We start from the raw sequence: 25,734 nt of genomic DNA on the forward strand, positions 1-25,734 counted from the left end.
TATCAACAGTCCTATTACGGACCTCTGGTTCCCTTTGCCATAAACCAATCTCTTTTACGCTCTTAATCGGCGCGTTATACATAGTTTTTGGTGTAGTTTCGGGTGTACAGCAGATTTGTTCAGATTTTGCTCACTATGTGTATTTAGGGGACTGTCGCGCTCTTCTCTAGGTTCTGAGTGCTGTGATAGGGTTTCTCGCTGCCTGGACGCTGACTGAGCTATTGCTGGCGTCGCGCAACTGTTTTTTGCCAAGTTAAGACTCCATCTGCGTATACCAACGCCCAGCCGACATCAAATTACATGATCCAGCTCCTGCACAGCAACGATTGTCCATCTTAGCTCAAGGAAACAGTTGTGAGGAGGTGGAACAAAACCTGGAATGTAGTCTACGCACCATGTCAGAATACTACCACGAAAATGACTTTAAACCGAATCCTCAAATTCACAAATAAAGGCTTTCCTTCTAACTTTTGACGTCAGCTTGGGAGCGATCGGTAGTATTATGAACAACTTAACACTTGCCAAGATAACTAAAATCATTCATTGATACAGATGGCTGCTTTCGGCAGTTCTCTTTTGCCATCTTCGGATCTGCAAAAGATGATACGAAAATGCTAAGACACAGCAACAAATATAGGCTTATAGCATACATAATATATCCAAAATTTTGCAATATGTGGAATAGCAATATACATAGGTTTCCATCACACGATCTTCTTCAATACAGTAAGCGGTGCTATACATGTTGGTATTGAGATCGATACTAGAAGTGGGCAAGTCAATTTTAAAATACAGCTGTGTAAACACACATAGTTGCACGGATTACAAATGCTCGCATTCACCACCATTTTACGACTGCCAGATCCCGTCGTAAACGTTCTTAGTGGTACATAAGCGCGCCAAGTGGTGCATTGGTGGTACAGATAGATAATACCATCTAACACTACAGTAAGACGTAGATCTGTTATTTCATATAACTGTATGTGCCTAAATTATCATAACATATAGGCCAAGTTAGCATTCTATATTTTTTAAGAAATCTTCTGAAAAACATGTGCAATATTCATAAAACGTAATTCGTGTAAACCTTTTTATACCACTTTAAAATTTTAAAAAAAATATTGCATGAACATTCTTAATAATTCTTTACCGAATTTTCCTTTACACAAAATCACGACCAATACGGATACCTATAACCATTTCAAAACTCTGTATGTACAACGTCTGGCATAATGTGTCGGGTAATAGTAATGCTTCATGGGATGGCTCGATTCTACATGTACATACATGATATTTAACCAAGAATACCTTCAAGGTAGGTGTAACAAGAATGGAGCTATTTAAGGTTTGTACTTTCTTTGCCAATTACGATGTTCACATGAGCTTGTCAAGGAAAACACTTGACTCTAGAGCTAGGTAAACACATTTCCAAAGTTAAATACCACCAATGTACAATAATAATTACTACACCATGTGGGATTGTAGTCACAATTCATCTAACTCCATGATGTAGAATTACCAGCTCTCTCTGACATACACCTTTTCCAGAACGACATTCATCTTAGACGGGTAGTGCCAAAATTTACTGGAATATGAGCAGTGTCTAAATCATAATTTTAAAAATATTTTACAACAAGTCCATAAGGCAACTTTTCATACAGAATTACATTTATTCCAATTTTCCTCTAAAAATCTTTCTAAAATATTTATAGAATTTTTTAACAATTATTAGTATCAAATTACATACAATGAACTTAAAATTACAAAAAGTTCTTGTCTTAAAATCCCATAAGTCGGCTAGTTTCATAACATCTTAAATACTCGAAATCAAAGTTGCAATAAATACATTACGATACTTATCTGGAAAGTACATCATACTTATTTACCGGTGGACCTACAATTACTATTTTGCTTTTTTTTTTAACAGACACGCTATTTCTACTGGCCAGAATAAATCGTCTCTTTCAAAGTCCAGTTGTAAGCTCGTTACTGTTGTCTACCTGCAGTTCTGGCACCTGATGTTACAGTTAAAACTCTTTGTTTTCTGTTATCAACGCACAATTATAAGCCCCTTTAGATTACAAATGCTCTTAAAATAACTCGTGATCTAATTTTGCTATTCATTGATACATACTTGTATGTAATTATTATCCATAAGTATTCTCTCTGGACGACCATCGATGTGCCAGCATGTATATCATCTTAATTTCAATCTATCCAGAATTACTTGGAATCAACGACAAAAATTACATATGGGACTATAAATACATAAATTCTGTTACATTTTTTAACGTGTCGAGTGGAATTGCGATAGTTCTTCTCGATCCTGTCATCAGTCTACCTAACATTTATTTGCCTCTGAATGTGATGCATAAACGTGCTTACTTATGACAATGCGTCGTATGACATCTAGCTGAAATCGCGGCACACGACATAATCCTAGGTATGCAACGTCATCTCTCAATGTCTAGGTAAATTTGTTTTTTGTTTCATATACACACACAATTATAAACACATCTAGGATTGTAACAACTGATATCGGATTGCTAACCCCTCACAGAAATCCATTGTACGGTTACTGTTTTCACGTGATACTCTCTTCAGATGACTAATATGCTATCATGAAATACAGTACGGCCTATGATTACATTTTTCTGTCTACACCTCATGATATATCAATAGTCATTAGTATATAACATACGATATATGTAAATACCTATCATAATCTGCATATACATGGTGTAAGTAGGCTGTTTAGGTTTTTTATTGGTAACGCCACATAGCGCTCTGTATGAAAAATCACTGGATGTGCCGTGTGCAGTCAGTGGCTGGTTGGCATTGTTGTAATACTCGCCATTGTAGCGTTGGGCAGCTGGATGTTCACAGCGCGTAGCGTTGCGCAGTTGGAGGTGAGCCGCCAGCAGTGGTGGACATGGGGAGAGAGATGGCGGATTTTTGAAATTTGTAAGACTGGATGTCATGAACTTATATATATATATATTATATTTTGACTATTAAGGTAAATACATTGCTTGTTCTGTATTAAAATCTTTCATTTGCTAACTATGCCTATCAGTAGTTAGTGCCTTCAGTAGTTTGAATCTTTTCTTTAGCTGGCAGTATTGGCGCTCTCTGTATTGCAGTAGTTCAAGTAACCAACATTTTTGTGAGGTAAGTGATTTGTGAAACGTATTGGTTAATGTTAGTCAGGGCCATTTTTTTTGTAGGATTTTTAAAAGTGGGACTGCGTTGCGCTAAAAATATTGGCAGTTTAAGCACAGTCTTGTATAATTTTTCTAAGGGGACGTTTCATAATGGTATTTCTTGTGAAGGCTAGGTAGCGATCATCGTAGCAGTGAGCACATTGGAACCTGAGGTCAGGGTAGATAAAGTATTTTTCCTAACAACAGTAACGCTTAAAAATAAAAAAGTCAATCTAATGACATGAAACGTCTAAACGTGCCTAGTTAAAGTTATCGTCGGTTTAAAGACACTCTTGGACCTAGTTACAATAACAGCTCATCAAAAACTGTACAGAAGTTTGACCAGATTCCAGCTGATCGATCAAGAAACGTCCCGGATGATTCTTTCGATTGCCACATACCTGCAAAGTCACTAAAATCTTCAACCTCCTCCCTTTAGGGGCTTTATGTAAGGCTGAAGTGTTGCGCCTTGTGTTTGTAATGTTGTTTGTAACGCAGGTGATCTCCAAAGGCACCTTCGTCGTCAGCACTGGTATGCTCGTTAAACATCCTAAAAAAAAAAAAACAAAAACCCTACCTGTTTCTCCAACATTAAATCCTTGGTACTCGCCACAATCTTACGTACTACAGTCTTCAATAATTTTGTCTTCCTCAGTATTATATCTCAATTTTGATTTTCCTGTGTTTTTTGTTGTTGCGTTCTTCAGTCCTGAGACGGGTCTGATGCAGCTCTCCATGCTACTCTATCCTGTGCAATCTTCATCATATCCCAGTACCTACTGCAACCTACATCCTTCTGAATCTGATTAGTGTATTCATCTCTTGGTCTCCCTCTACGATTTTTAACCGGCACGCTGCCTTCCGGTACGAAATTGGTGATCCCTTGATGCCTCAGAATACGACCTACCAACCGATCCCTTCTTCTGGTCAAGTTGTGCCACAAACGTCTCTTCTCTCCGATCCTATTCAGTACTTCCTCATTAGTTACGTGATCTACCCATCTAATCTTCAACATTCTTCTGTAGAACCCCATTTCGAAAGGTTCTATTCTCGTCTAAACTATTTATCGTCTATGTTTCACTTCCATACATGGCTACACTCCATAGAAATACTTTCAGAAACGACTTCCTGACACTTAAATCTATACTCGATGTTAACAAATTTCTCTTCTTCAGAAACGCTTTCCTTGCCATTGCCAGTCAACATTTTATATCCTCTCTAATTCCACCATCATCAGTTATTTTGCTCCCCAAATAGCAAAACTCCTTTACTGCTTTAAGTGTCTCATTTCCTAATCTAATGCCCTCAGCATCACCCAACTTAATTCGACTACATTCCATTATCCTCGTTTTGCTTTTGTTGATGTTCATCTTATATCCTCCTTTCAAGACGCTATCCATTCCATTTAACTGCTCTTCCAAGTCCTTTGCTGTCTGACAGAATTACAATGTCATCGGCGAAACTCAGTCTTTACTTCTTCTCCATGCCTACTCCAAATTTTTCTTCTGTTTCCTTTACTGCTTGCTCAATATACAGATTGAATAACATCGGGAATAGGCTACAACCCTGTCTCACTCCGTTCCCAACAACTGCTTCCCTTTCGTACCCCTCGACCCTTATAACTGCCATCTGGTTTCTGTACAAATTGTAAATAGCCTTTCGCTCCCTGTATTTTACCCCTGCCACCTTTAGAATTTGAAAGAGTATTCCAGGCAACATTGTCAAAAGCTTTCTCTATGTCTACAAATGCTAGAAACGTAGGTTTGCCTTTCCTTAATCTTTCTTCTAAGATAAGTCGTAGGGTCAGTATTGCCTCACGTGTTCCAACATTTCTGCGAAATCCAAACTGATATTCCCCGAGGTCTGCTTCTACTAGTTTTTCCATTCGTCTGTAAAGAATTCATGTTAGTATTTTGCAGCTGTGACTTATTAAACTGATTGTTCGGTTACTGTGTTAGCAGTATTAAATTCCAGCTTTTTTTTAAAAAATGCCGATTTCTTACAATTTTCTTCCATATGCCATGGTAACAGACTTTGTATAAAATTTTGATTTTAAATAGTATTGTTTTGCAGTGCTATTCCCTGAATTATTTTTACTTTTCTTAACCTACTGTACAGCTCATCTACAGGGACACCATGGCAGTCATTGACTACAGCGATATGAGCTGGAATACTTCATTACCATGTTACATCGAATTGTGAGATTACCGTTAGACAAAATAAGTACAGCCAGAGAGCTGATGACACTTAAACACATCGATTACTTGAATAGTGATTGCAATCCCACATGATGGAAGAATTGTAAACTTGTTATGTTAAACACTGGCAGAGTGTTTACCTAGATATCAGGTGATCACACTGCACAAAGGAATTAGGTAATGAGATTCCATCTACACCTCGAGTGACGTGTTGTCTTCCATAAGCTCATGTGAGCCATGTAAGTGTCAACAAAAGTACAAGCATTAAATAGCTCCATTGATAGTACACATACCTTGAATATATTCCTGATGAAATATGGTGTCTGTGCTTGTAGATATCGAGCTACTCCTTGACGTATTAAAATCAACCTACGTGTGATACCATTAGCTGTAAGTGTAGAGCTTTTCAAGTGATTATAGGTCGTCCTATTGGTTGTATAAATGAAAATTTGGTAAGTTACTAAGCCAGCTTATGGTAAGTCTAAAAAATGTTTGACTGATATAAAATATTTACATGGAATTTAAGTTTTATGAACGTTGGGCGTGGTTTTACAGACGATTTAAAAGAAATTTAGAATGCTGATTTAGCTTAAATGTTAAAATAGTTTAGGCTTACGTCGTTATGTGAAATAGTAAATCCATGCCTTAATCTAATGTGAGATGTTGGCGCGCGATGTTGGCGATTTGTACTACCACTGCGCCATCTTAGGTACCACTAAGAATGTTTACGATGGGATCTGTCAGTTGTAAAAAGGTGGTGAATGTGAGCGTTTGTAATAGGTGTGTACGTAGGTGTTACTTTAAAACTGTCATGCCGACTTTTAGTATACCTCATGATGCCAACACATATAGCACCACTTACTGTGCTGAAGAAGCCTCTGTAACGGTGTAAACGTAAGTATGTTGCTAGTCCATGTATTGCATATTTTGGATGTAGTTGTGTATGCTGTTAGTCTACGTTAGTTGCTGTATCCTAGCATTTTCGGTCCCATCTTTTGATGCGAACAACAGAGAACTGCCGAAACCGGTCTTCTATATGTATCAATGTTTTTAGCGGTCTTGGCACTTGAAATGTTTCCATTTAGGCCAAATACAAGCAGACCTAAAGGTGGATGTGTCATGCAGTGGCCTAACATTGGAACACGCGAATTAACGGACAAACCTGGACCTGTTAGTGACGTACAAGCATCTCTGGGAGAAGACTGTCATAAAGACCCAGCAAGAAATAATAAAATGACACTATTGGCTAATAGTAAACGCGAAACCTGACCAAAGGTCCTGGTAACTACTGTCGGGGTACTGTTTATCTTCACAGCAAGACTACGCTTGCCCGGTGTGATCCAGATCTGTATTTGTCAAAATGGTCGACTTTGCTTTAAATGGAACTTACGAACTAACAACCGCTTGCATGAAACCCGCGCCATTCGATGAACGGGGCAGAGGGGGCCGGATTTTACGGACATGAGTTCTTGAAGAGCTGGTCTCTCACACTGAGAGACTTAAGAATACCTTAGATGATGTTACACCTTATTTGGATATTCCTGTGAACTTGCGAGACTTAAAACCGCAAGAGATACTTGAACGAAGATCGCACCGAAAACTGTCAGGAGACGCCCAGCGCAAAGAACTTTACAGGGAAGTTTCGGAGGAGCGTTAACTGCCTCACAACAGGTCTAAGACCAGTGAAGGCAAACCCAATCAGGTAATCCCTTACGGATGTGACGAGAGACGCAATTGTAGCGAATATCGAGACAAGGAAAGTCTCTTGACTGAAATGTCCCTTTAAAACTACCCACTAGGAGTTAAGACAGGGAAGCAAGAAGGCATTGGGCTAGACCCAATTTTGGGCTGAAAAGTATCTGTATCTGGACACAAAAAGTAACATGAATTCAGTGCCCGCATTGTTTCGTGAAATACTTTCTCTCGGAGTTACACAGACGTGCTGGGTGAGACGGCCGGAGACATCTTAAATAACTGAAACATTTACTAAGAGTGTTACAAAGGAATGGGTACTCAAATCGGAAAACTGAACGGGCGTTGCAGATGTTATCCGCAACAGCTGAGGAAGAGGTTTACATTGCGAAAGGGAGGCAAAGAATCATCTGCCTTACGCTGGCCGAGAGATAGGTAAACGTCTGTGAGTGTGGAATGTCTTACATGACAGAAGACTATTAGAATGAGCGAGGGGAGGTGAAATGAATATAATGAATATTAGCAGCACACCCCAGTAAAACTACAAAGCAAACCAGCTGTCATAGAGCACTGTGCCGGGCGCAATTATGAAATTAAATAAATCTCTATCGTGGTGCAAATGCCAAGTTTCTGGAGCAGTAAAAGTTACAGATCAAATTAAAGTCTTCGGTAAACCTAATATTATTACAATGAGTTTCAGTTTCGAACAATTTTACTGCAATATGTGGTCACTGTTACACAGGTTTGAGCCGTGCGCGGTAGGTGCGAGGTCTTGGGCGCCTTTCACGGTTCGCGAGTCACCCTCCTCCTGTCGGAGGTTAGAGTCCTCCGTTATATATATGCGCTCGCTGTGGGCGAAAGGTTCTAGGCGCTTCAGTCCGGAACCGTTCGACCGCTACTGTCCCAGGTTCGAATCTTGCCTCGAGCAATAGATATCTATGATGTCCATACATTAGTTAGATTTAAGTAGTTTTAAGTTCTAGTGGACTGATGACCTTAGATGTTAAGCTCCATAGTACTCAGAGCCATTTGAACCATTTATTTCCGATTCCAAATATAAAAGTTTCTGCAGAGGATTACTGATACAGATATTGTTTACCAAAGCTATTAAATATTCACTCAGAACAAGAGTCTGTAAATAATGCGTATCTGTTCAAGCAATACTTAAAGTGGCATGTTTAAGTAAAACGAACATCAATCAGTACTGTTCTCATTGGTCACTCCTAAGGAGACGTATCGACATAGTCTTCGCACTGAATCTGGTGAGTCGACTCCAGCAGTACTGTAACTATTCCCTGCAAAAGTGTAGTGGAGGTTGTCCGGGTACCACGCACTAATCACCACGTGGATAATGTCAGTAATGTTTCACAAATTTTGAACGAAGAGAGTTACAGAAAATATTGAAATACGACTGAACAATAGCTACAATTGTTTGAGCACGGAAAAACGCTCTTCAGAAATTATTCAAATGAGCACGAGTAGTTTTCAAAGAAGGTGGTGGTCCACTTTTCCTAAGGAACATGGGAAATGGGTGGCCACCTTTACCTCGAGATTGAGAGTCGATTTTTTAGGTGTTACTTGTACTTGGTTGCAGGAGTGGTGTGTTGTGTACATTACAGAGTGAAGCTTGGCCTGTCGCTGGTGTGGTGGAACTTCTCCGGGTACCCCACGGTAATCACCACGTGGCTCTGCATGCAGGCCGCCACCTGCTGCCTGTACGCCGTCTTCGGCCGCTGGTCTGCGTTACGGGTCGCTCTGCCTACTAAAGGTCAGTTACCATAGGTTAAATGAGCTTAGAAATTCGAGCAACATTATGAATGGCGATAAGAGGTTCAACACGGATAGGTGATACTGTGATACAGAAACAAGGTGGTGTAGAGGTATTGGGCTTATCAGGTGGCGGTAGCTGTGCAGCCCAAGTCACAGACAGCACTAAGATATAAGAATACTTCATGTCCCAATAGTTATTACAGAAGACCAGTGTCCAGGTCAGGCTGGTGGTAGTAGGTATCAAACTTGTGGTCCACAGTACAGGATGTGTGGGTGAGGTATGCCCAATTGTAACTACGGCCTGTCACCTTCCAAGGCTAGCATTCCTGGTGGCTGTGCTAGTGCAAGCGGTATATTTCATTCGTAGGCCAATTCCACAGGGATGTGGTACTTCTATCGGGATTACATTTAAAGAACAAAAAAATAACCATTCATGTGTACAAGCGTTTACAGATCTAGTTTAAAGATGGGACATATGGTCTGGTGTCAATACAGTATAAACCATCCCAGCATTTGCCTAAAGTAGTTCTGGGAAACCACAGAAAAACTAAATCACGATGGCCGGTGAAGACTGGAGCCTGCACCCTCTCGAATACAATGTCATTCTGTTGAAAACATTGCTACCTCAAACGGTTTGTCCCTACTGTACAATATTGTTTTACGAAAAGTTAATAAATAATGTAAAAGACTAGTGCTACGCTATTCATTCGTTTCTTACTCCCACTTAATCGTAACACTAGCAACACACACTGAAGCGTAAAACAAACTGGTATAGGCATGCGTATTGAAATAACGAAGATAAGTAATCGCGCTGCTTACAGCGCTGCGGTCGGCAACACCTATATAAGAAAAGTGTCTGTGGCAGTTGTTAGATCGGTTACTTCTGATACAATAGCAGGTTTTCAAGATCTGAGTGAGTTGGAACGTGATGATACTGTCTGCGTACAAGCGATGGGACACAGCATCTCCGACGTAGCGATGAAGTGTGGATTTTTCCGTACGACGATTTCACGAGTACCCCGTGAATATCAGGAATCCGGTGAAACATCAAATCTCCGACATCGGTGTGCCCTGAAAAAGATGGTGCAAGAACTAGACCAACGACGACTGAAGAGAATCGTTCAACGCGACAGAAGTGCTACTCTTCCGCAAATTACTGCAGATTTCAACGCTGGACCATCACGCGGTGTCGGCGTGCGAACCATTCAACGAAACATCATAGACATGGGCTTTCGGAGCCGAAAGCTCACTCTTGTACCCTTGGTGACTGCGCAACACAGATTTATGCCCCGCCTGTGCCCATCCACACTAACATTGGACTGTTGGCTGAAAACATGTTGCCAAGTCGGACTTGTCTCATTTCAAAATTTTATCAAGCGAATGGACGTTTACGGGTATGGAGAGAACCTTACGAATCCATGGACCCTGAACGTCAGCAGGGAACTGTTAAAGCTGGTGGAGGCTCTGTAATGTTGTGGGTCGTGTGTAGTGGTATGGGACATGGACCTCTTATACGCCTAGATACGACCCTGATAGGTGACACGTACGTAAGCATCCTGTCTGCTCACCTGCATCCATTTATGTCCATTGTGCATTCCGACGGACTTCAGCAATTCTAGCAGGACAGTGCGACACCCCGCACGTCCAGAATTGCTACAGAGTGGCTCCAGAAAGCAGTCTTGCTAGTTTAAACACATCTGCTGGCCACGAAACTCCCCGACATGAACATTGTGCATATCTGGGATTCCTTGCAACGTGCTGTTCAGGAGAGCTCTCCATCCCCTCGTACGCTCACGGATTTATGGACAGACATGCAGGATTCATGGTATAAATTCCATCCAGCACTGCATTAGACATTAGTTGAGTCCATGCCACGTCGTGTTGCGGCACTTCTGCCTGCTCGCGGGGACCCTACACGATATTACGCAGGAATACCAGTTCCTTTGGCAGTGTGGCTTGTCAGTGTGGCTTCATAATATTACACTACACACAGTATTAAGACTATATCAGGTATCCATGTTGCGTAACGCGAGTTCCTATTTGCTAGCGTGAAAAACTGAGTCGGCACGTGTTACAGCAAGTGAGATGTTTACCTCAGAAAGAGAATATGTTAGTACTAAACATAGCGTAGCCTTAGCAGTTAATTTTTCATGAAAATAAACAACGCGAAATTTTTATCTGAAACGTTTCATGATTGCTGTCCTTATTTCTTACTTTTTTTTTATCAAACCAGTAGTTCACAGTCCAGAATATATTGCTTACTAGGTACTTCTAAGGGCCTTTTTAATAAGTTTCTTAGGAATACCTTCAGTCTCCTAGGGATACATATTACACAGTTTTATGCCCTCGTAAGAAATGCTGTTTTGAGTTGCATAAGTTTTCTTTCTCTGTAAAGGAAAGTTCGGCCTAGTTGTTGTTCTATATCACTGACACAGCTATTTGTGCAATAGTAATGTTACTTTTGATGTGTATGAGTGGTGCATGAATGTATTTGCATGGCGTAGCTAAAGGCCAGTGTTTTGAACAGATCCTTACAACATGCTAGACCATTTTTGGTTATTATTCTTATTGCTGTTTCCTGTAGCTGATAACTGTGTTAATATTTTGAGCATCTGTTCCCAAGAAATGAATTCGTAGTTCAGAACCGAGTGTACATATGAATAGTATGTAACTAAACATAACTGGCTATTGCACAAGGAGGACAGAACTGTAAGGGCGTAACGTGCTCGTGACATTTTGTTTCCAAGTATCTTCATGTGTTCATGCCATTTAAATTGAGAATCAATACGCATTCCTAGAAATTTTGTTTGTGCACCACTCTATAGTGGTGCCGTCCGTATTGAAGTGTCATTTTACTCTCTTAAAACTGATTGTATATTGATCAGTTGATGGGTCAGATGCTGGCGAGGCGGCTAAGGCGTAAGCAAAATGGATTGCCGAACTGCCTCGGCGTGTGGCGGACACCCGGTGGACCTGTCGCTGGAAAGCCCTCTGTTCGATCTTTTGGCCCATCGGTGCTGCGGCTAGATCGCCCCATCCAGGCAGTTACCGGGATGACAGTACAGCGATGGTGACTTAACGGCGAAAGCCCACGTTAAAGCAGACCTGCTTTCCAGCTTAGTACATATTCGTGTCAAGTGCTCCTAGAAAGTGTCCTGTCTAAGGTATCGCGTGCGGTGCAAAAGAGCAGTAACCTTAGACTATTTCTCTGCCGTTCCACTCTCTGAAAGCTCTGGGTGAAAAATGAACACTTAAATTTCTCCGTACGAGCTCTCATTCCTCTTATTACAATGATCACTTAAACCAATGTTGATTCCTGACGAAATATTTCCAGATTTGTAGCAGACAGCTGAAGAATGAAAATTTCGTGAAAATATCTCATCACAGCTAAAATGCCTTAGTTTCAATGATGCCCCCCCCCCCCCACCCCAACCCCCGGAATTCGTTTATCATATGCGTGATACACTATCGTATTCACGATAATACGAAACGAGCTGCCTATATTTTAGACTTCTTCGATGTCCTCCGTCAGTCCTGTCTGGAAAGGACCCCGTAGGGCACAGCAGTACTGTAGCAGAGGATGGACAAGCATATTGTAGGCAGTCTCTTTAGTAGACCTGTTGCAACTTCGTGTTCTGGCGATAAATCAATCTTTGTTTTGCCAACCCCACAACATTATCTATGTGACTGTTAAACTTTGTAATTCGTAATTGTAATTTCTAGGTATTTAATTAGCTTGACAGTGTTTAAATTTGTGGATTTATTTGTACCCGAAATTTAAGATTTCTTTTCGTAGTCATGTATCTGACATCACACTACTACTTATTCAGAGACAACTGCCACTTTCCGCACCATACAGACATTTTGTCTAAATCATTTAGCAGTTTTGATCTTCTGATGATTTATAGGTGACGGTAGATTACAGCAACATACGCAAACAATCTAAGAGGGTTGCTCAAATTGTCTTCCAAGTCGGTTATACGGGGCTTATAATACTTCGTTGAGGAACGCCAGATATCACTTCATAATATTCGATGATTTTTCTGTCGATTTGTGATGATCTGTCGACAGCACTCACTACTTCGAGTGAATAAAGAGCCAGCCGTGTTTCACTAAGATATCTTCTGAATCTGTGCTGACTGTGTCAATAGACCGTTTTGTTAAAGGTAATCTATAATTTTGGAACACATTATATGGCCCATAACCCTCCTGCAAGTTGACAGTGATACACGTCCTTAATTGATCGGATTAATCCTACTTTCTTGAATATTGGTGTGATCTGTGCAGCTTTCCAGTCTTCGAGCACGGGTCTTTCGTAGAGTGAGCTGTTGTATGTGATATCTAAGTATGTCCCTATTGTATCATGGTACTCCGAAAGTAACATGAATGGTAAGCTGTCTAGACTGCAACACTTGCCTTTATTAAGTGCTTTAAGCTGCTTCGCTACATCGAGGATGTATAAATTATTTACGTTGGCAGCTGTTCTTGATTCTAATTCTGGAATATTTGCTTGGTCTTATTTGGTGAAGGAATTTCGGAAGACTAATAACGCGGCTTTAATGGCACTGTCATCGGTAATATTACCATTTGAATCGCGCATTGAAGTTATTGTGTTGCAGCTGGTGTACCTTACACACAACCAGAATCTTTGAATTCCGTCACGTTTCGCGATAGTTTTGATCAAGGAAGCTATTAAAACATTTTGCAGTGAAGCCCGTGCTGAGTTTCGAGCTCAGTAAATCACAAATCTTGGAAAATGTGGTTTCTTATAAATTTCGCATGTTTTTTGTTGCTTTTACAATGTTTTTGCCCTGTTTCATGTAAGATAGGGGATCAGTACCATCTAGTAATTTATTCAGTATATGTCTCTAAACTGCCAAAAATATTTCTTCGAATCTCTGCCATATCTAGTCCACGTTTACCTAGCTGGCAAGGATTGGAGACTATCTCTTGAGAAGACTACAAGCAGAATTTTTATCTGCTGTTTTAAATACATAGATTTTGCTTTTACTTTAGATGGATTTGGATGTTGCGGTGGTCAGTATCACTACAACGATTGGTTTTTTTTACCAATCCCTGTATCCGTCATATTTGCTCAGGACTGTTTGTTGCTAAGAGGCAAAGTACGTTTTCACAACTATTCACTCTTACAGGGCTCCTGACGTAATTAGTCAAAATAATTTTCGGAGAAAGCATTTAGAAGTACTTCTGACGCTGTTTTATACGTACTCTCCGGCTTTGAACATATATTGTCGCCAACATATCGAACGTAGACTAATCACCATCAACTGTAACTGTAAGGGTAGTGTAGACGCTACCTATCTGGGATGATACTAAAATTTTCTTTGAACCGTTTAGAAACTGAATCGCCTGTGTCGGCGGATGGTTAAAAGGAATCGGTTTTTAATTTATTCCGATTGCGAAGTGCAACTTCTAGCCATAATAATCTCCCAGCAACTATCGCCTTCAAATTCACTAAAAGACCAAGTATTTCCAATAGCAACAAACAAGCCGCCACCAATTGTTACTAGTTCAGTGACTTATGGAGGTGGCTCATAGGTTCGTACAACGTTTATTAATGATTTAATTTCAGCATACATGGTAATTACGTGACTGAAGTTCTGAGCCATCACTGCAGCATTAAAATAAGAATGTCCTTCAAGCAAGTCTCCGAATATACAGGGATGGTTCTACATGTTGGTGGCTGTCGCTTTGTGGTGTAGAAAACTGTAGTCATTTGTACTCCAGAACCCATTTAACTCTTGCGGCCTAGGTATTAAAGCTGACTGAGCTTCAGTAATTCTGCAGGGAGTCTCCACGACAGCATCTGGAAGCATCGTCTGCGATGATAGCGTCGATTTGGATGACCGCTTGCTGCGTGCCGTTTTCGCCGGGCCGTGCTGATAACATCTTGTGGGCTGCTTCTGCCGACCCGTATGTTCCCAATGCAGTGGCGAGCTTTCCCCTCTGGCAAACTTATAACTGGTTCTGTCTGACGGAGGCCTTGCCTGGGCCTCTCCAACCAGTCTGTTGCTTGCAACAAGAAATTTCATTCTCTTTCGCGCTTCTTTTGTATACTGCTTTGTTATGTCAACCTTTTAAATCCTTTTGTGGTTAAAGATGGTACTTGACCTTCAGTAAAATAAATATTAGTTAGTAAAAGATGTAATGGTATAAGAGGTTACATAACAGGGCTTGTTTCTTTTTCCTCCCTTTCTTTTATGGTCGGAAAGGTGGCGAAATTAATACCACCGTGGAAATCCGAAGAAGCTTTGCCCATGTATATTGTGCAGTCTCTCTGGTATTCCCACTGATTACGTCATGTCACTCCTGTTCACAGCGTGCAGTGAGCACGTACGTACTAATGTCTTGAACAACAGTGTCTACCACAAATTGTGAAGTGAGTAGAGCCATTACACTGTGGTGACAAGTCATGGGATAGTGATAAACGCACAGGGATGGCGGTAGTATGGCATACTGAAGGTACAAATAGACAGTACATTGGCGGAGCTCTTCTTTGTATTCAGGAGATTCACGTGAGAAGGTTTATGATAGAATTATGGCGGCAGAAGGGAAATTAAGAGTTCGAACACAGGATTGTAGTTGTAGCTAGACTCGTGGGGCATTCCATTTCGGAAATCGTTAGGGAATTAAATATTCAGAGATCGACAGTGTAAACAATGTGCCAGAGATACCAAATTTCAGGCTTTACCTCTCACCACAGACAACGCAGTGACCGACGGCCTTGAATTAACGAACGACAGCAGAGGCATTTGCGTAAGTTGATCAGTGCTAACATACAAGCAACACTGCATGAAATAATTATAGAAATCAATATGGGACTTCCGATGAACGTATCCGTTAGTACAATGCGCCGAAGTTGGTTGTTAATTGGTTACGGCAGCAGACGACCGTCGCATGAGTGTTTGCTAAGAGCACGACATTGCCTGCAGTGCCTCTCCTGTGCTGGTAATCATATCAGAAGCTATACGACTGGAAAACCGTGGCCAGCTCAGATGAGTACCGATTTCAGTTGGTAAGACCTGATAGTAGGGGTTGAGTGTGACACTCCACCAAGCCATGAACCCAAGTTGTCAACGATTCACTATGCGAGCTGGCGGTCGCTCCTTAATGATGCGGTGTTTGTTTGCGTGGATTGGAACCGATCACTGACGGCAAATGATTATGTTCGGCTACTGTAAAGACATTGCTTTCCCCGAAAGTCGATAGTACTTTTTTTTTCTTTTGTACATTACCTTGTCATAGTACGTATATATATCAATTATTTCAACTATTCTTTATTTGTTAATACGTCACATTGTTCATTCCTTTTTCGTTTCGCTACTGTCTTATATTTTATATTGTACGAATATTAATGTTCTGGTTTTATATGCTTTGTAAATCTTTGGTGTAAGGAAGATCAGTTTGGTGGAGACTTTAAGAGGCAAATTTGATGACTCTTGTCTTGCCTGTGTAATATTTCTGGCTTTACAGCCATCATACTCTGTTTCAAGAAGCTCGCCTTAGAGCAACCAAGAAGAAAGCAGTAGCAAGATGACGTAACGTGGTGTGACGTACCGATCACAGATAGTTCACTCTGTATGGATATCGTGAGAAAGATCGCCTAAATTGTGGTCCTTCTCAGCGATTGGCTGCTATGTTCGGAAGTTGCACACCAAAATGATAAACTTCTATTATTAATAGTAGAAAAACTAAACAGAATAGTTACTTACGTTTCCAATTAAAGCATCTCAACATGTTTTTCACTGTTGAATAACTAGGACACAGTTCTATAAAAAAATAAACAAGCATGAAGTGATAGATTGCCAATGCACTTTTGAAATAAACATACTTTAATTAGGTTCGAAAAATGTCTTGGAGATGACGTCCTTCTTGCTGGATACAAAATTGGATCCTCTCCGAAAGTTAAGCATGGCTCTCTCCAACATTTCATTCGGCACGGCTTCAATTTCCTGACGAATGGAATTCTTCAGGTCATAGACGGTGCGATGCTTGTTGATGTAGACTACAGATTTTAAATATACCCACAAAAGAAGTCGCATATCGACAAATCGGGTGAGCGAGGGGGCCAGTAAACATCACAATTTTCGAAATAAAATGTCCTGGGAACATTTGTTGAACAACATCCGTGGGTGCTCTCGCCATACGAGCTGTGACACCGTCTTGCTGAAACCATATTTCTGCCAAGTTCGCTTGACACTGTTCAATTTCTGGACGAAGAAAGTTGTTCAACATTTTAACGTAGCGCGCTGATGTCACAGTAACGGGAGATCGTTCCTTTCCAAAAAAAAGAAAAAAAAAGAAAAATCCAACAATCCACATCTTTGAACTTGGGCACCACACTGTTACTTTTAATATGTGGAGAGGTCTTTGGTGTAGTTCATGTGGGTTCTCCAGCACCCAATACCGACAATTTTGAACATTGACGTAACCGTCTACATGAAAACGTGCTTCATCAGTCATGAAGACTGTAGCATCTGCATCTTCCGTAAAAATTTCGTCCATTACGCGGCTGAACCCTCCGCGCTGCACAAAATCCCCTTCACTAAGCTGCAGGACGATCATTACCTTCTACAGGTAAAACTTAAGATCATCATGTAAGACGGGGTTAACCGAACGATATGACACATCCAGCGCTACAGCCTGTAGTTCGGCCGATCGTTTCGGACCAGCAAGAACTGCCGTTCTCACTCGGTCTACATTTCCCGGAGTTATAACTGAACGGGGAAGACCAAGTGGTGTCTTTTTCATCACAGATCCAGTACTTCTAAACGCTGCAACGCATCCGAGTACAGTATTTCGATCAGGCGCTGCACTTCGACGTCCAGCTATTAAATTTTGACAGAAAAGACGTTGCACTGTTACTACAGAATCATTCTTTCTACTGCTCGACAACGAACACACCATGCTCTATGCTCCAAAGCCCCGTAGCGACTGAAACTGCAATGCCTCTCTCGTCGCTGCGTGCTAGCAGTACAAAAAGCATGCGTTTCTTCTGCTCTACCCTGTATTAATACCTTGAAAAATAATAAACAACTGCTAAACGAAAAGGCAGACAAAGCACTTCGCAGATCTTCCGATCGCAACTAAATTACATGACGGGCGAAGTGGTTTGGCAGTAAGATAGAGCTGGACTGACTGTTTTCGGGGACATACCTGTTGTCTGTGCGGCGTCAGTTAAAACTTAATTTACAATGTCTAGTTCGTAAATATGAGAGCTGTTAATCACGAAAATACCCAGTTCATTAACGTGTTGTAGAAAAGAAATTATTTTTGAGTACAGTGTAATGTGATTCTGCAGTTTCTCGTGCCATAACGATACAGATATCTGTACTGTAGGTGTAACCACAACGGAGGGGTATCTGTTGAGAGTCTAGACAAACGTGTGGTTCCTGAAGAGGGCAGTAGCCTTTTCAGTAGTTGAAGGGGCAACAGTCTGGATGATTGACTGATCTGGTCTTGTAACACAGAACACAATGGCCTTGCTGTTCTGGTACTGCGAACGGCTGAAAGCAACGGGAAACTACAGACGTAATTTTTCCCAAGGGCATGCAGCTTTACTGTATGATTAAATGTTGATGGCGTCCTCTTGGGTAAAATATTACGGAGGTAAAATAGTCCCCCATTCGGATCTCCGGGCAGGGACTGCTCAAGAGGATGTCGTTATCAAGAGAAAGAAAACTGGCGTTCTACGGATCGGAGCGTGGAATGTCAGATCCCTTAATCGGGCAGGTAGGTTACAAAATTTAAAAAGGAAAATGGGTAGGTTAAAGTTAAATATAGTCGGAATTAGTGAAGTTCGGTGGCAGGAGGAACAAGACTTTTGGTCGGGTGAATACAGGGTTATAAATACAAAATGAAATAGGGGTTATGCAGGAGTAGGTTTAATAATAAATTTAAAAAAAATAGGGGTACGGGTAAGCTATTACAAACAGCATGGTGAACGCATTATTGTGGTTAAGATACACACGAAGCCCATGCCTGCTACAGTAGTAAAAATTTATATGCCAACTAGCTCTACAGATGACGAAGAAATTGGTGAAATGTATGATGACAAAAAAGAAATTATGCAGGTAGTGAAGGGAGACGAAAATTTAAGTCATGGATGACTGGAATTCAACAGTAGGAAAAGGGAGAGAAGGAAACATAGTAGGTAAATATGGATTGGGGCTAAGAAATGAGAGGAAGCCGCCTGGTAGAATTTTGCGCGGAGCATAAATTAATCATAGCTAATACTTGGTTTAAGAATCATGAAAGAAGTTGGTCTACATGGAAGAACCCTGGAGATACTAAAAGGTATCAGATTATATAATGGTAAGACAGAGATTTAGGAAACAGGTTTAAAATTGTAAGACATTTCCAGGGGCAGATGTGGACTCTGACCACAATCTATTGGTTATGAACTGTAGATTAAAACTGAAGAAACTGCAAAAAAGAGGAAATTTAAGGAGATAGGATCTTGATAAACTGAAAGAACAAGAGGTTGTACAGAGTTTCGGGTAGAGCATAAGGGAACAATCGACAGCATTGGGGGAAAGAAATACAGTGGAAGAAGAATGGGTAGCTTTGAGGGATGAAAGAGGTAAAAGACAAGGCCTGGTAGAAGCCCTGAAGTAACAGAAGAAATATTGAATTTAATTGATGGAATAAGAATATATAAAAATAAAGTAAATGAAGCAGGCAAAACGGAATACAAGTCTCAAAAATGAGATAGACAGGAAGTGCAAAATGGCTAACCAGGGATGGCTAGAGGACAAATGTAAGAATGTAGAGGCTTATCTCACTAGGGCTAAGATAGATACTGCCTACAGGAAAATTAAAGAGACCTTTGGAGAAAGGAGAACCACTTACATGAATATCAAGAACTTTGATGAAAACCCAGTTCTAAGCAAAGAAGGGAAAGCAGAAATGTGGAAGGAGTATATAGAGGGTCTATACAAGGGCGATGTACTTGAGGACAATATTATGGAAATGGAAGAGGATGTAGATGAAAATGAAATGGGAGATACGATACTGCGGGAAGAGTTTGACAGAGAACTGAAAGACCTGAGTCGAAACAAAGCCCCCGGAGTAGACAACATTCCATTGGAACTACTGACGGCCTTGGGAGAGCCAGTCCTGACAAAACTCTACCATCTGATGAGCAAGATGTACGAGACAGGCGAAATACCCGCAGACTTCAAGAAGAATAAAATAATTCCAATCCCAAAGAAAGCAGGTGTTGACAGATATGAAAATTACCGAACTATCAGTTTAATAAGTCACAGCTGCAAAGTACTACCGCGGATGCTGTACAGACGAATGGAAAAACTAGTAGAAGCCGACCTCGAGTAAAATCAGTTCGGATTCCGTAGAAATGTTGGAACACGTGAGGCAATGCTGATCTTACGACTTATCTTAGAAGAAAGATTAAGGAAAGGGAAACCTACATTTCTAGCATCTTTAGACTTAGAGAAAGCTTTTGACAATGTTGATTCGAATACTCTTTGAAATTCTGAAGGTGACAGGGGTAAAATACAGGGAGCGAAAGGCTATTTACAATTTGTACAGAAACCAGATGGCAGTTACAAGGGTCGAGGGGTACGAAAGGGAAGCAGTGGTTGGGAACCGAGTGAGACAGGGTTGTAGCATATCCCCGATGTTACTCAATCTGTATATTGAGCAAGCAATAAAGGAAACAAAAGAAAAATTCGGAGTAGGTATTAAAATTCATGGAGAAGAAATATAAACTTTAAAGTTCGCCGATGACAATGTAATTCTGTCAGAGACAGCAAAGGACTTGGAAGAGCAGCTGAACGGAATGGACAGTGTCTTGAAAAGAGGATATAAGATGAACATCAACAAAAGGAAAACGAGGATCGTGGAATGCAGTCGAATTCATTCGGGTGATGCTGAGGGAATTAGATTAGGAAACGAGACACTTACAGTAGTAAAGGAGTTTTGCTATTTGGGGAGCAAAATAACTGATGATAGTTGAAGTAGAGAAGATATAAAATGTTGACTGGCAATGGCAAGGAAGGCATTTCTGAAGAATAAAAATTTGTTAGCATTGAGAATAGATTTAAAGGTCAGGAAGTCATTTCTGAAAGTATTTGTATGGAGTGTAGCCATGTATGAAAGTGAAACATCGACGATAAATAGTTCAGACAAGAAGAAATAGAAGCTTTTGAAATGTGGTGCTACAGAAGAATGCTGAAGATTAGATGGGTAGATCACATAACTAATGAGGTATTGAGTAGAATTGGGGAGGAGTTTGTGGCACAACTTGATTAGAAGAAGGGATCGGTTGGTAGGACATGTTCTGAGACGTCGAGGGTCACCAATTTAGTATTGGAGGGCAGCGTGGAGGGTAAAAATCGTAGAGGGAGACCAAGAGATGAATACACTAAGCAGATTCAGAAGGATGTAGGCTGCAGTAGGTACTAGATGAAGCTTGCACTGGATAGAGTAGCATGGAGAGCTGCATCAAACCAGTCTCAGGATTGAAGACATCAACAACAACAACAACAACATCCGCTGTAAGCAAACTGATTACATATTTAATTATTCCTAACATAAGTTCCTCGCTAAATGTCTCCTACGTTCTCAAGATACCGGATTCACGACCAAAGTGCTGTTTTGTGCTCAGGTAGGAGTTACTTTAGAAAACTGGAGGTTGATGAACATTTAATAGAACTTAGGCATACCATTCAGGGCGGTGGAAGCAGTATTTCTACAAATGAGATCAGTGACATATCATCTGTGGTTACACAGAGGTGGTATGAAGGAGAAATATTTTTGAGTGAAGGGATTTATAATACGCACGTATATATAAACCTGACACTCTTTAGACTTGCCATGCCTGATCTTGGTATCTCTTGCGAACCCCCCTCTCCCCCCCTCCTCCGGAGCCGTTTGCCATTATTTGCCTGTGTGCCACACAAGACTCACAAGCGACCATCTTTCTACCCTTCAACAGTGCTGCGCAATATTTTGAAAAAAAAAAAAAGGTGTGCCAAAACGTAGCAAAACTATCGCTGTTTCTCCTCGAACTTCGTGCTGTCATGTCAAAAGCTACACTTACTACACTGAGCTACACTGTCTACTGCAGGTGGTAACCAACTGACATGGACATTCATTTGAAACTACCAAAAATGTTTAACGATCTCGATCTACCTAGTTCAGGTATTTGTCGTGTGTGTGTGTGTGTGTGTGTGTGTGTGTGTGTGTGTGTGTGTGTGTGTGTAGTGTTTGTTAAATGCTGCCACTCAACAATCTGATGCTGGTTCAGGGTATGGGCGACGCGTTCTGGACCTTGGTGGCCTGGTGTCCCTGCTGTGGTTCCAGATGCAGTTCTTAGTGCTGCCGGCGCGAATCCTGTATGCCAACAGGCTGCCACCTGTATCTGCTATGATCATTCTTGGCGAACAGGTTAGTATTAGCACGGGGAGTAGATGACCATTAACAGATACCAAATAAAATTTTTTTACATCTTAACTTCATTGCTTGTTCTTTCCGTGAATTATACACTCCTGGAAATTGAAATAAGAACACCGTGAATTCATTGTCCCAGGAAGGGGAAACTTTATTGACACATTCCTGCGGTCAGATACATCACATGATCACACTGACAGAACCACAGGCACATAGACACAGGCAACAGAGCATGCACAATGTTGGCACTAGTACAGTGTATATCCACCTTTCGCAGCAATGTAGGCTGCTATTCTGCCATGGAGACGATCGTAGAGATGCTGGATGTAGTCCTGTGGAACGGCTTGCCATGCCATTTCCACCTGGCGCCTCAGTTGGACCAGCGTTCGTGCTGGACGTGCAGACCGCGTGAGACGACGCTTCATTCAGTCCCAAACATGCTCAATGGGGGACAGATCCGGAGATCTTGCTGGCCAGGGTAGTTGACTTAAACCTTCTAGAGCACGTTGGGTGGCACGGAATACATGCGGACGTGCATTGTCCTGTTGGAACAGCAAGTTCCCTTGCCGGTCTTGGAATGGTAGAACGATGGGTTCGATGACGGTTTGGATGTACCGTGCACTATTCAGTGTCCCCTCGACGATCACCAGAGGTGTACGGCCAGTGTAAGAGATCGCTCCTCACACCATGATGCCGGGTGTTGGCCCTGTGTGCCTCGGTCGTATGCAGTCCTGATTGTGGCGCTCACCTGCACGGCGCCAAACACGCATACGACCATCATTGGCACCAAGGCAGAAGCGACTCTCATCGCTGAAGACGACACGTCTCCACTCGTCCCTCCATTCACGCCTGTCGCGACACCACTGGAGGCGGGCTGCACGATGTTGGGGCGTGAGCGGAAGACGGCCTAACGGTGTGCGGGACCGTAGCCCAGCTACATGGAGACGGTTGCGAATGGTCCTCGCCGATACCCCAGGAGCAACAGTGTCCCTAATTTGCTGGGAAGTGGCGGTGCGGTCCCCTACGGCACTACGTAGGATCCTACGGTCATGGCGTACATCCGTGCGTCGCTGCGGTCCGGTCCCAGGTCGACGGGCACGTGCACCTTCCGCCGACCACTGGCGACAACATCGATGTACTTTGGAGACCTCACGCCCCACGTGTGAGCAATTCGGCGGTACGTCCACCCGGCCTCCCGCATGCCCACTATACGCCCTCGCTCAAAGTCCGTCAATTGCACATAACGCTTCACGTCCACGCTGTCGCGGCATGCTACCAGTGTTAAAGACTGCGATGGAGCTCCGTATGCCACGGCAAACTGGCTGACACTGACGGCGGCGGTGCACAAATGCTGCGCAGCTAGCGCCATTCGACGGCCAACATCGCGATTCCTGGTGTGTCCGCTGTGCCGTGCGTGTGATGATTGCTTGTACAGTCCTCTCGCAGTGTCCGGAGGAAGTATGGTGGGTCTGACACACTGGGGTCAATGTGTTCTTTTCCCATTTCCAGGAGAGTAGAATTCGCAACCTGCTTCGTCAAATCTTAAACCAGTAATTTCATCCCGGTTTACCTGAATAGCCTGTCCCATGGGAATTGAAAGTTGCGTTTTTCTACAATAACTGATTTGAGTTTGTTACATTTTTCAACAGTTCAACATTTATAACTCACAGGAATTGTTGTATGCATTACGAACAACACTTTTAATTTTTCTTTTAAATACGGAAATACTCTCATTTATAACAATTATCATTTTCTAGGTAAGGATGCTGATGAAGACGCATGCGTTCATTCGCAGCAACGTCCCGCATGTTCTGGCGTACAAGCCACATACAGAGAGAAGTTCCAGGCTGGTTCCGGAATTCAGCAAATTTCTGTACTTCATGTTCGTGCCTACACTGTTATACAGGGATTCGTATCCAAGGTAAATCTTTGCATACCTTAACTGTTGATAGTTACATAAGATGGTAGGTTCGTAATGACGTATCTCTTTTAGGAAACATTTTGCATTAACAGCAAAAGAAACTTTTAAAGAAGCTCTGTATTTAAGCGTGGATCCAATTTCTCAGTTAACGTAAATTTTCGACAAGATATCAAAGCCTAACCAAAAAATGTTCGTATTTAAAGATATCAAAGGTTAAAAACTTTCGAATTCTTACTATGAAGATCTTGGTTTACTTGGATGTCTTGGCAGAGGTTGCGCGCTGTGAGACTACTCGTAGTTGCTGAGCGGCTGTGACAAGTATTCTCCTGAACAATGCATGCTGTTTCATTTCTTTCGCACCTGCGTTTCACTTCCACATTCTCGTACAGCTTATGCATACTAACATTTAACTAAGGTCGTATTACAAGGCAACTAGTAATTCTGGAACGTTAATACGAGGGCGTTCAGTAATTAATGCAACACTTTTTTCTGAAAAGTCAATTTCATTAAAGATTACAATACACCAGATTATTACCATCTCTTTTGTCTAGAAAACCCTGTTTTTTCAGCATAATCTCCGTTCAATGTGATGACTTAAGGCCACCTTACAGTGCTGGTCTGTATGCCCGCATGGTATCACTCTACTGTTGGACCCCGCAATCAAGGTTTTGCTGCCTCAATGACCTCTCCACCATCTACATACTGCACCCTGCAGAGTGCATTCTTCATAGAGTTACGCAAATGGAAGTCGCAAGGTGCGTAAGCGGAGGAGAACTTAGCGGGCACAAACCTTTGAATACTGCAACTAGAAGACGAGTGTGTCAGTACCGCCAGACTTCCAGTTGTGAAGCGAGGTATTTGTTATTCGTCGATCATCTCGAATGGGTGTGTGTGTGCACGTTAAAACGTTGAAGTCACAGCTGTGTGCGGCCGGCCAGCTCGCGGGACGGGACAGACTAACTCTATCTTGTCGGGATGATGACAGACGCCTCGCCCAACGACTCATCGTGCTTTTGTTAATTGCCAGGTCTCCGACGACATTCTGCAAGCTCCTGTGAATATCCACAAGGCTCTAACCTTCCGTGAAAAGAAACTCAGTGACTGCTCTCTGCTTGGAAGGCACCTCCGTTAGAGACGCCTTTTTGAAGGCTGCGTATGGCGTCTCCACCTATTGGAACTTAGTGAAACTATAGGGGCTGAAGCAGGAATATTTCACAATACCTCACAACAAATTAAAAGAAACTTTCCAGTTGTGATTATCGTAATACACACACGTACATGTTACTCATAACTAAATATATGTACTATTAAAAACATCCGGTATATAATTCACATGGTAACGAATTGACGTATAGCCAAATCTGGTCACTCATCCCCGAGTGCTACCGCACTTCCATGGAATATACTATCCAGCTAATGCTATGCAGCCAAGAATGAATTCCTGTCCTACCGTTTTTAGCAGGCTGCCGTCCGTATTGCACTTAAGCTGTTCGATTTCCAACTGAGGCGACAGGCG

The 25,734-nt window shown here is 41.8% G+C and overlaps 1 protein-coding gene across 3 annotated transcripts in view; it reads left to right on the forward strand.

Moving 5' to 3' along the window:
• The window catches only part of LOC126336514 (sterol O-acyltransferase 1-like), a 144,213-nt gene that overhangs the window by 63,028 nt on the left and 55,451 nt on the right, over positions 1 to 25,734 (forward strand). For all 3 annotated transcript variants that reach the window (XM_050000293.1, XM_050000295.1, XM_050000294.1), the window contains exons 6-8: positions 8,713 to 8,861; positions 22,155 to 22,294; positions 24,055 to 24,218. In XM_050000293.1, the coding sequence (XP_049856250.1) occupies positions 8,713 to 8,861; positions 22,155 to 22,294; positions 24,055 to 24,218 (453 nt within the window). The remainder of the gene's footprint in view (positions 1 to 8,712; positions 8,862 to 22,154; positions 22,295 to 24,054; positions 24,219 to 25,734) is intronic.

Source organism: Schistocerca gregaria, chromosome 2 (genome assembly GCF_023897955.1).
Source record: "Schistocerca gregaria isolate iqSchGreg1 chromosome 2, iqSchGreg1.2, whole genome shotgun sequence".
Taxonomy (NCBI): Eukaryota; Metazoa; Arthropoda; class Insecta; order Orthoptera; family Acrididae; genus Schistocerca; species Schistocerca gregaria.